This window comes from Arachis hypogaea, chromosome 18 (assembly GCF_003086295.3).
Source record: "Arachis hypogaea cultivar Tifrunner chromosome 18, arahy.Tifrunner.gnm2.J5K5, whole genome shotgun sequence".
NCBI classification, from domain to species: domain Eukaryota; kingdom Viridiplantae; phylum Streptophyta; class Magnoliopsida; order Fabales; family Fabaceae; genus Arachis; species Arachis hypogaea.
Window position 1 is genome coordinate 14376210 of NC_092053.1, and position 12825 is coordinate 14389034.

The following is a 12825-nucleotide window of genomic DNA, read 5'->3' on the forward strand; positions in this document are numbered from 1 at the left end:
GCATGGCTATCGTTTCTCTTCTTTGCCATTGAACTTTGAACATTATGACAGTCTTGTTGGATTGAATTTGCCTGGTAGCAGCATCAAAAGGCTATGGGAAGGCCGCAAGGTACTTTACTGAATTTTATTTTGGGTGGGCTGGGCGCTAAAGAAAAAATGAGAGGAACAAAATGACATGTTGGCAGGTGAATTCTATATTCACAGAATTTAAGCATTCTTTACTGATGGCTCATATTTTTTTTTTTTTGGGAAGTTAAAGAATTCTATATATTGTGTGTTTAATTTAATTTGTTGAAAATATATATAGTTAAGACTGAAGAGTTTTTTTTGGTGACTAAAGACTGAAGAGTTTAATTTCTTTTGGAAATTTTCAGACTTAATTATTATTTTTACTTAATTTTTCTTGCCCATGAAACTTGATAGGGTTGAAGGAAAAATACCTAATATAATTTACAAACGTCCTGATTTCTTTCTTCCTATATATTAGGAAATAGGAATTGCCTTTATTGAAGCTGGTGAAATAATTATTGGGTTAATTAGAATGGTTTTATCTTCCCCCCTCTCTCTATGTATAATTTATTTAATTTTATTTTTCATATAGAAAATTTTATATTTTGATAATTATCTAATCAGATTTATACATTTAAATAATTTTTTAAATAACAAATTAAAAAATTAATTATATTAATTTTGTCAGTACAATACTCTTTTACAGATAAAAAATTATATTAAACTAAATGGAAGAAAAATTTACACGAATCTACCGAAAGTAAAAAACTGACATGGATCACCCAAAAGCATATTTTCATGTAATTCGAGTTAAGCTAATTCGAACTATGAAAACACTAGTAATTCGTATTAACACACTTCGAATGAATAGGGAAGCGTAAATTCGAATTATGCATGGATTTAGTCGTAGGTAGTTCGAATCAACATGATATGCATCTTGTATTATAATAGTTCGAATCATACTGATTCGAATTAAGCAAGGAAGCCAGACATAGTAGTTCGAATGAGGTTGCTTCGAACTACATATATATAATTCGAAATTGGTTGTTTCGAATTATTAAGGGCCAATGTGTATAAATATGGTGTGAACGTGAATTCCTTCCATTAGAGCGAAAACAATGGTTAATGAGGAGAGTTGTTTATGTTTGGTGCATTATAGAGAGTCAATTAAGAAAAAAATATGTTCTGGTGTTAAGTTTACTGATAAGGATCCCCTCAGTATTTTTCTGAAATCTACAACGAGCTTCGCTGATTTCCTAAATTCAATAATACAGAAACTTGGGTTGCAAGGCATGAAACGGGTTGAGAAGTTATTCTATCGCCTTCCGATCTCAGTGCTGCGAGATGACGTAAAATACGATTCGTTTGTCATAGGGAGTGACGAGGATTTGGAGGTCCTGTTCCATTGTCGTCGGCAGTTTCCCGAGGTCAGGACACCTGAGCTGTTGGCAAAGCTGGTTGATATGGTCTCTAGCTCAGGTGGTTCGAACCGGAATACCCAAACTCCAGTAACGGCAGCCTATTCTAGTTCGAGACCTGTTGGTGCATCTTCATCCGTGCCTGTGATTGCACCCCAGGACGAGCATGTGGCCTCCCCGTCGTTCGTCATTGATCTCAACCGCAGTGGTGGCAGAGAAGTTGGTATCATTGATAGGGCGCCGATTTCATTATAGTGTGGGGCACCAGCTGGGATGAACGATGCATTGCCGGATGATGATGACGCTGATGATGTGGAGCCGGACTTTATTGCTGATGATAGTGGTGATGACATAGCAGCAAGTAATCTAGCTGGGGCTGCCGGTGGTTCCATCTCAGGGACTCAGCAGTACCCCCCACACTTTTCATCTTTGGACTTGAATGCCATGAGACAGGAGGGGGTTCTTGGGGAACCTATTGGATTTGGTGCCAGAGATATGCAAGGTTCTGGAGGTCTATCAGAGTTTCAGGTTGGTCAGCAGTTTCAGGATAAAGAGGAGGCTGTGTTAAGCGTGAAGACATATAGCAATCGACGGGGGGTACAATACAAAGTGGTGGAGTCCAATTATCGCAAGTACCTTGGGAAGTGTACTGAATTTGGCAACAGGTGCACATGGTTGATTAGGATCAGTTTTTGCCAGCGCAGAGGTATTTAGGAGGTAAAACGGTACAACGACCCTCATACTTGTTTGGCCATGTCGATCTCAAGCGATCACAGGAGTCTTGATTATCATGTGATCTCGGCCTACATCATGCCAATGGTTAAAGCTAATGCATCCGTCTGTATCAAGGTACTGCTGAATGTGACAGAGGCACATTTCGGGTTTAGGCCGACTTATAGGAGGGTTTGGTTGGCTAAGCAGAAGGTCGTGGCAAAGATTTACGGAGACTGGAATGAGTCATACAACGAGCTGCCGCGATGGGTCTTAGGTGTGCAGCTGACGATGCCTGGTAGTGTTGCAATGTTGAGGACGAGTCCTGTTCGAGTGGGTGGGCAAGTGGATGAATCGCAAGCCTATTTTCACCGGTTTTTCTGGACAGTCCCACCGTGTATAGAGGCATTCCGTCATTGCAAGCTATTGGTCAGTATTGACAGGACGTACCTGTACAGTAGGGGGTACGTTGATCGTTGCGATTGCACAAGACGGGAACTCCAACATCCTGCCTGTTGCATTTGCACTCGTGGAGGGTGAGAATGCTGAGTCCTGGTCTTTTTTTCTATCCCATCTTTGCCAGCACGTGACCCCACAGCCGGATATTTTGGTGATATCAGATAGGCACAACGGTATCAAGGCCGCACTTGAGGCTCCGGACGGAGGTTGGCTGCCACCTGCTGCATATCGTGTATTTTGTATTCGACATGTGGCTAAAAATTTTGCCCTCACTTTTAAGGGCAAGGATGCACGGAGGCTTCTTGTGAATGCAGCATATGCGAAGACTGAGGTGGAATTCGATTACTGGTTTGATATTCTATGAAGTGATGACCCTGCCATGTGTGACTGGGCTAACAGGATTGAGTATGCAATGTGGACACAACATCGGGATGATGGTAGGAGATACGACCATATGACGACGAATATTTCTGAGTGTGTCAACTCCATATTGAAGGGAGTCAGGAACCTTCCGGTGTGTTCACTAGTGAAGGCCACTTACGGGAGGTTGGCCGAACTATTTGTTCGCAAGGGGAGAGAGGCCGAGGCCGAGGCCCAGCTGGGAACCAGACAACAGTTCAGCTAACACCTGGTGAAGGATATAGAGGCAAATCTGAAGACGTCGAGGTGCTTCACAGTGACTTTGTATGACAGAGATAATTCTGAGTTCACTGTCGCCGAGACCACGCCTACTTGATCATTCTCACTTGGTAGTTACAGAGTGTCGCTCACAGCTCAGACATGTGATTGTGGATATTTTCAGGCACTTCATTATCCTTGCTGTCATGCCTTAGCATGTTGTGCTTATTCACGGCACACTTGGCATCCCTATGTGCATCAGGTGTATCATCTTAGCTCGGTGTTCAATGTGTATCGGATGTGATTCACCCCTCCCATCCCTGAGGATTTTTGGCCACCGTATGATGGACCCACAGTCATACCGGGCATACCTCCTAACCGTGGGCTCGTCGACCCCCTTAGGAAGCTCGCCGAACGTATCCTGGAACCAGCTGCAGTTCACTGCGAACTTCTAGATGCAGTTCGCAGGAGGCAACTCACCCAGCAGCTCCTCGAACCATACCCAAGCTGGGTGACCACCCTCGATGTACGTCTGAAAATCTGTCAAGCACCCACTAACATAATGCCCATCGATCGGCAGCCCTAACTAGTACGACACGTCCTGCAGTGTAATCGTGCACTCCCCGAATGGCATATGAAATGTGTGCGTCTCCGGACGCTAACGCTCCACAAATGCACTAACTAGGGGCTCATCCAGCCTAAACCATCTCTCATTTAGCCTCGCTAGATGGTATAAGCCGATCATCTGCAAGTACAGAACGTACTTCTCGTCTAGGCGCATACCCTGCTGCCGTCGCATGCTCGAGGTACATCGGTGGGGCTGCATAAAGAATGTATTAGATTGTCACTTGGCTCGGAACATATTTACACAACATCATTCACTAATGCATATCGTAGAGCAGAACATACAACTTGTATTCTACCAAATCATGTTACACGTTAAAATGGAAAATAACCTCAAATACATCAAAGTGGGCCTAACGAGAAAATTTTTTAAAAACTTCCTAAAAAGGGTATACTTAATTACCATAAAAAATTTTCTCAGAGAGAGTATAATATTACGCTAAAAAAATTACTTCAATGATTACTACTCATGTGAAAAAGAAAAAACTTACTTTAGATAACTTTCACCCTCCTTACTACTCATACTTTTTTATTTATTTGTGTTCACTAATAAACCACTATTATAACCACTTAACAACGGTATATAATTACTATCATTATAATATACAAAAGGTAAAAATGTAAAAAATATAACATACTAATTCCTGTTTTAAAAGGAAAAAATGGCACTCACCTCTTCAATGATGACACCAGCTATATGGGCGACGCCATCTAAACGATAGAGTTGGTCTGGGTCATCCCCCATCAACTGAATATTCTGTTGAACACTTTGTTGCAATCATACGGAATGAGTTTTCTCTGGGATTTGGTAGAGGCAAGGGTTTGGGATAGTGGTTCGAATGAGGTTGACTTGAACTCTATTTATAGGCTAAGCCTTTGTAATTCGAATAAGGTTGTTTCGAATTACTAGGGGCAGCCAAATCGGGGATAATTCGAATCAGGTTATTTCGAATTACTAGGAGTTTCAAAGCAGTGTGCGAGTTCAATACATGTTGATTTGAACCAGTGGGGGTACTTGTTTGTGTGTAATTCAAATGAATGTTATTCGAATTATCATATAGAGCTCAAGCATATATAATTCGAATCAGTATGATTCAAATTATTAAAGTCACACGTAGTTCGACTTAGGTTAATTCGAATTACTATTGCTTTGTGTAATTTGAATTGGATTCATTCGAATTACATAAAATGTTGTTTTTGGGTGATTCACGTTGTGTTTTTGTTTTTGGTAGAATTGTGTAAGTTTTTTCTTATTTAGTTTAAATACGTGTTTTCCTTCTCTTTTATACCGTCAATAAAAATTAAGTTTATGTATATACACTTGCTTACTCTTCTTGGTTCTTATATATAATCTACTGTTTCAGTTTTAATTTTTGAATACACAAACAAACTAACCATCACATAATATATCATATCATTGATTAACTTTACACAATATTTTTGAGTTATAGTTTTTGGTGATATTAGAATTGAGTAGCGAATTTAATTAACGTGTTCTTAGTTCAGGATATTAAGCTATTATTATTCTATTAGTAGATTTTTTTAATATTTAGTAAATACATGAATGTATTAAAATTTAAAATTTATAACTTTTATATAAAAGATTTTTTTAATTAATAATTATAATATGTATTTTTGAGACACATATTAACTTAATTCTTAAATAATATAATTGATTATTCAAACACTAAATTGAACTATAATCTCACTTCATATATATACAGACTAACCTGACAATTTTAAAACTTTAAAGACATATATTGAAAGAAAAAAATCAGTAGTAATCAAATTAAAAGTTTTAATTATTTTTTTTCTTTTTTTGGTCCATTTTAGTTCTAAGTTTTTACCATGGGACAACATTGATTGTTGACCATGGAAAATCATGTTCTTAACAGTTGAAATATTAATTGTGTGACTGGTCTGGTCATAACTGAAACTCTGCAACACAAATGCATGCTTTATTTTCAAATATAGAACCCACTGTTTCTCCTCATCAACTTTGAGGAAATTCTTTCTTTCTATTATTCATTTCATCAAAATACTCCTACTTTCCAAGATTTTTTTGTGCCCATAATTGATGCTTAACATTATTCTTTAATTTTTACATATGAGAAAGCAAATTGTAATTACGAACTAATTTTTACAACCTAGACGGTGGGGTAGAGTTTTGGATCGGTCACAAATTCAAATGCCGAGATGCAGTGATGCAAGGTGTGAAGAACTACAGTATTCGCAGGAGTGCTGAGTACCAAGTGATAGAATCAGACCGATTAAAGTACCACGTGCATTGCCGTCAAGCTGCAAATGGGTGTCCATAGAGGCTCCGTGTTGCCCTTCGACGGAACCTCGGATACCGGTGAGTTCAAGTTTAATTGAGGCGTACCTACTCATTTATGGTTTCTATATATTAAGTAGTTTCCAACCATGGCTGTTTTATTTCGTTAGGGAGGTCCGTAGGGTTGGTGGAGCGCACACTTGTTTGGCACCCACCATGTCCCAGAACCATCGACAGTTAGATAGCAGTCTCATCTGCAAGGTCATCCTGCCGTTGATACAGTCCAACCCATCCATCAGCATCCCTATCCTACAAGGTGCGGTCCGACAGAGCTGTCACTTCAAACCCTCCTACAGAAAGGTGTGGATGGCAAAGCAAAAGGCAATTTATCAGATCTACGGGGACTGGGAGGAGTCAGATAACAAGGTGCCATAACTGCTTCAGGCCCTGCAGAGTTGTTTCCCGGGAACTATGTGTGAGTTACAGGCCGTGCCGTACTATGATGGGCATCTTCTGGTCCGCAACTGTAGCATGTTCGACAAAGTATTTTAGACTTTTCCGTCCTGTGTTGAGGCTTTCAAGCATTGCAAGCCGTTTCTTTTCGTCGATGGCATGCATCTGTATGGCAGATACGGTAGGGTGTTGCTTATTGCAGTGGCACAAGACGGCAACAGCAATATCCTGCCTAATGCTTTTGCCATTGTGGAGTCTGTGAGTATAGAGTCATGGTCGTTCTTCCTTACTAATCTAAGATGCCATGTTACCCTACAATAAGGCATGTTGGTTATCTCTGATAAATCGCAGGCCATCAAGGCTGCAATCAATGCCGATGATAGTGGTTGGCATCTTCCAAGGGCATTCCATGCTTACTGTATTAGACACATGGCAGCGAACTTCATGACTCGTTTTAAGTCAGCCGAGAGCAAGCGATACCTTATAAATGCCGCTTATAGTCTAAGTAAGGTTGGTACGAGTGGTACATGGATGCCTTGAGAGGGTTGTCGCCTGGGATGGCGGACTGGGCAGGCTGTTTCAACCCAGAGATATGGCTACAACACTGCAACAGTGGTCGGCGGTTTGGTTATATGACAACAAATCTGTCGGAGTGCATCAATGCAATTCTCAAGGGTACACGGTACTTGCCAATTTCTACCATCATACGCATCACGTATGAACGGTTGTAGAAGTTGTTCGTACTAACTTATAATTTGCATAAAAACCAAAATCTACGTAAAGGACTAAATTAAAAAAGAGGTTGTATCAACCGTGGTGCTAACCTCGTTGAATCGTAACTGGTCTATCGCCACTCTCCAGTGTAGAACCCTCCTCTCATGCTGGTCTCTGCTCTGCTACTGCGATCCTATCAACCTGACACCAATTAATAGAATAACAACAGTTCTCATTATGCAGAATATCAAAAAAGGTTACAAATTGATAACACAGTAAAGACATAAACAGTTGTTACCTCGCAGCCATAGGATACATGAAAATCCCTCACTCTGGTGGACATCATTGAGGAAATCTCTGGTATATCTAGGTGGTGCGCGAATTTGTGACTCGCACAACTAAACCAGTAAGTGCACCGGCTCATCCAAGTAATACCTCAGGTGAGTGAGGGTCGAATTCCACGAGGATTGCCGGATTGAGCAAGCTGTGATTATCCTGCAGATCTTAGTCAGGCGAATAAAAAGATAGTTGTTGGTTGTTGTAGGCGCATAAACAAGCAATAACCATGGCTGTGATTATCCTGCAGATCTTCTTCTGGATTAACACATCATACTAACTACTCCAATGATGAATGATTCCTTCAATGGCAAGGCTGTAAGTGATTAAGCCATTAGTCGTGGTCATTAATCTCCTCAGGTCCAAACCAAACATCCGAACGGACTAGATCAATTTGGAAGAGGGTGAAGCGCGCGCAATCCAATCTCTTGATGATCCTACTCAAAACGCCACAGATAAGGTCGGATCTTCTGGATCAGAGACTGACGCTCTTATGGTTCTAGCCCTTAGAACCACAGGAACCTCAATTACCCATGGCTAACGAGGTTTTATGTCACATACCCCAATTAGCCCAGATAACTTGTTAGAACCCGTGATGCATTCTCAAGTTGTAGCTCATTACTATCCGGGTCAGGACTCGTAAGCAACTCATGTAGAATCGAGATTCATAAAGATGAAGAACGACAATGCATCATAGAATAGAATCAAACATAGATTGAAGTAGAAAGTAATTGCATTAATCCATAGAAATCAGCAGAGCTCCTAACCTTAACCTAGGAGGTTTAGTTGCTCATACTGTACAGAGAAATAATATGAAGTTTGAATCTAGTGGGAAAATAAGATCTCTAAACAATGGTGATCTTCCCTTATTTATACTAATGACTAGACTTAAAAAGAAACTAATAATAATTAGAAATTACAATAATGAAAGAAACTAAGCAAAAAGGTGCGAAAATCCACTTCTAGGCCCACTTGGTGAGTGTTTGGGTTGAGCTTGGTGTCCAACTTGAGTGAGTGGGTGTTGAACGCCCACTAGGGGGTGTGAGTGCACTACCTTGCTCCCTTTGTGGCGTTGAACGCCAGTTTAGGGCGTTCAACACTGGGTTCTGTCCTCTTGGGGTGTTGAACGCCAGAAAGGGGGTAGTTTGGGTGTTCAACGCCTATTTTGGGCCTTCATTTCCAAAGCAAAGTATAGACCATTATATATAGCTGGAAAGCTATGGAAGTTAACTTTTCAACGCCATTGAAAACGCTTCATTTGGACTTCTGTAGGTCCAGAAATGCTCATTTGAATGCACAGAGGTCAGGATCTGACATCATCTGTTGTCCTTTCTTTGCCTCTAAATTAGACTTTGCCAAAACTTGCCAAATTCACCCAAAAATTACCTAAAATCATAAGAAAACACAAAAGCTCAATGTAGTATCCAAAAAGTAAATTTTGCATTAAAACATACAAAAACAGAATAAAACTTAACAAAATATGCTGAAAATACTAATAAAATAACATAAAAAAGCGTATAAAATATCCGCTCATCACTAGCACATCAAGAGCGTAGTGTAGGCAGCGACATCCATGACGCCTCGGTGTGCTACCGAGCATAGTGACCGGTACGTTTAGGCTAGCACAACCGAGCCCCAAGACAACTCCCAGTACCGCCCAAAGTCCTGAAGCAGCGACAGCTAACGCAGATGGACCAAGTTGTTCGACTTATCCGTCATCAGGTAGCCTCTGATCAGTAACATAATGTAACACTTAGCATACTGTCGAAGGGTCTCTAGGTCGCTGTTGGTGCCATCTGGCGGACACAGTCTCACAGTCATACAAGCTTCAGCGAGAACGACTCCTTCCTCTGCGCCGCCTGCTGTGAACCACCAGAGGCCTGGCACCGAGTAGTCGCTCCACCAACTCACACGTCTCCGTGCGGTACCACCTGTAGAAGTCACGGAAGCACCCCCAACTGGGTCTCCGTGTGCACGTAGCCCAAGGTGGTACGTGGTGCACTAATTATGAATCACACTTTTCACAACTAGTACCACTAACCAGCAAGTGCACTGGGTCGTCCAAGTAATACCTTACGTGAGTAAGGGTCGAATCCCACGGAGATTGTTGGTTTGAAGCAATCTATGGTTATCTTGTAAATCTTAGTTAGAAAGTCAATTATATTGATCAGTTGAATCGCGAATAAACAAGAGAGCATGGATTAAAGGTTACTTGTTATGCAGTAATGGAGAATATGTTGGAGTTTTGGAGATGCTTTGTCTTCTGAATCTTTGCTTCCCTCTGTCTTCTGCTTCACGCACGCACGTCCTCCTATGGCAAGCTGTATGTAGGGGATCACCGTCGTCAATGGCTACATCCCATCCTCTCAGTGAAGAATATGCTCACATGCTCTGTCACAGCACGGCTAATCACTGGTTGGTTCCCGCTCCTACTGGAATAGAATAGAATCCCTTGATTCTTTTGCGTCTGTCACTAACGCCCAGCACTCGTGAGTTTGAAGCACGTCACAGTCATTCGATCATCGGATCCTACTCGGAATACCACAGACAAGGTTTAGACTTTTCGGATCCTCATGAATGCCGCCATCGATCTAGCTTATACCACGAAGATTCTAATTAAGAAATCTAAGAGATATTCATTCAATCGGATATAGAACGGAGGTGGTTGTCAGGCACACGTTCATGGGTTGAGGAAGGTGATGAGTGTCACAGATCATCACCTTCATCACAATTAAGCGCAAATGAACATCTTAGATAGGAACAAGCGTGTTTGAATGGAAAACAGAAATACTTGCATTAATCCATCGAGACACAGCAGAGCTCCTCACCCCCAACAATGGAGTTTAGAGACTCATGCCATCAAAGAGTACAAAATTCAGATCTGAAATGTCATGAGAGATCTCTAATACAATAGTAAAAGGTCCTATATATACTAGACTGGTCACTAGGGTTTACAGAAGTAAGTAATTGATGCATAAATCCACTTCCGGGGCCCACTTGGTGTGTGCTTGGGCTGAGCTAAAGCTTTCCACGTGCAGAGGCTCTTTTGAGCGTTCAACGCCAGTTTTGGATCCTTTTCTGGCGTTGAACTCTGGTTTTGGATCCTTTTCTGGCGCTGGACGCCAGATTTGGGCAGAGAACTGGCGTTGAACACCAGTTTACGTCATCTATTCTCGAGCAAAGTATGGACTATTATATATTGCTGGAAAGCCCTGGATGTCTACTTTCCAACGCAATTGGAAGCGCGCCATTTTGAGTTCTGTAGCTCCAGAAAATCCAGTTTGAGTTCAGGGAGGTCAGAATCCAACAGCATCAGCAGTCATTCTTCAACCTCTGAATTTGATTTTTGCTCGAGTCCCTCAATTTCAGCCAGAAAATATCTGAAATCACAGAAAAACACACAAACTCATAGTAAAGTCCAGAAATGTGAATTTAACATAAAAAACAATGAAAACATCCCTAAAAGTGACTAGATTCTACTAAAAACATACTAAAAACAATGCCAAAAAGCGTATAAATTATCCGCTCATCAGTACGCCACGTCCTACATGGTGATATTGGCCTCACCCCACGGGAGATGGAATGTGTGGGTCTTCGGACGCCATCCCTCCACAAATGTCGTAATCAGGGAGTTGTCGAATGTGAAATCCCTGAGATGTACCGGGTCGCTGAATACAACCTCCCTTAGATACAAGACGATGGCGTATGGTGGAAGAAGGGTATGGCTCACTTGTCGGGGGAGGAGAAGGCGAGGCCTCTGACAAAATAATATATATTCACAATTATTAAAAAATAAATAATTGGATAGGTCCATCAACATAGCAAACTGTCTTCACTATTCTACACATAACCCTAATAGAATCTTACACCTATGTACTAACTGGATTTATGTCGACACAACATACTTTGTGACTATGTACTTTCTTAACTAATACACATTTCCTCATTCCGTTACGTGAATTTAACACATTCAATAAAGTTATTAACAATGTAACCAACAAAGTCTGACTTAACTTCATAATCTAATTATCAAACTTGGCTAGTTACTAACTAAATTAATAATTATTTAGTAACAACCTAATACAGAAAAAATAAACTGGAGTTTCAAACTTCAATCAGTGACCTATTTCTAGTAATACAAACTGTATTCTAGTTCTTGACAAATACCCTAACCATGGCTATATATATATATATATATATGGGATTACATAAAAGTTAAGATAACAAGACTAACCTCAGAGTCCTGTGCCCCCGCATAATGTCAAGTCTCATTCAGGCGGTTGGTGTCCCGATCACTACCTTCTGCGTGCGCCATCGTCGTATTACTCGATAATATAGATAGAAAGGGGTAAAAGAGAGGAGAAAGTGGTCAAGAAGTTTAAATTGGGGACCAAAACCTTGCTGTCAACGACATATATTTATAGTCGTCCCCAACTCTTATCTCGTTTACAGTGTAAACGAGATAACTTTACACGTACCTCGTTTACACTGTAAACGAGATATGCGCGCGTGTAATGATATGATGATGTGTTGACCGGTGACACGTGGGTTGTTAGTGACATGTGTCACTCCATGGTTTGATCACATGTAATGATATGATGATGTGTTGACCGGTGACACATGGCATGCTGATATGGATGGTTGCCACCAGACATTCAATTTCAGGGACTAAAATGAGTCACTTAACGCAAAGTGAGGGACTAATTTGGTTCATCTACAATTATGACATAGCGAATGACACGTGGACGAATACTGTTACGATACGTGGCACAAATGGACACATGGCCAAATAGCATTATGACACGTGACACAACCGTCTACATCAGCATGCCACGTATCACCGGTCAACATATCATCATACCATTACACGTGGCCAAATCATAGAGTAACACGTGTCACTAACAGTCCACGTCATCAAGTCATGTCATCATGTTGTTAATGCAAAATAAGTCAAAGATTAATGCAGTGCATTTTTGTCAATCTCAGGGACATAATTGGTGCAATTAGAATTTTACGGGCGATTTTAGTGCACGAAGCCACAGGAAATATTTTGGGGTTTAACTCCTACTTTTAATGTACAGCTATACGTAGCACGATTATAAAATATTTAAATTGAAAAAAAAAACAATTGTGAAACAGAACCCTAACAATAACATGCCTTTCCACTTCGATTCTGCAACTCTTCTCAGTTCTCTCTTTTCCGTGTTC

At 40.8% G+C, this 12825-nt stretch overlaps 1 protein-coding gene across 1 annotated transcript; it reads left to right on the plus strand.

Annotated features, from left to right (window-relative positions):
- Positions 1-2180: 2180 nt before the first annotated feature.
- LOC140181250 (uncharacterized) lies at positions 2181-3222 on the plus strand. The gene is made up of 3 exons (XM_072224775.1): positions 2181-2567; positions 2722-2945; positions 2997-3222. Exons 1-3 carry the CDS (start codon positions 2181-2183, stop codon positions 3220-3222), a joined length of 837 nt encoding a protein of 278 aa, XP_072080876.1.
- The last annotated feature ends 9603 nt before the right edge of the window (positions 3223-12825 follow it).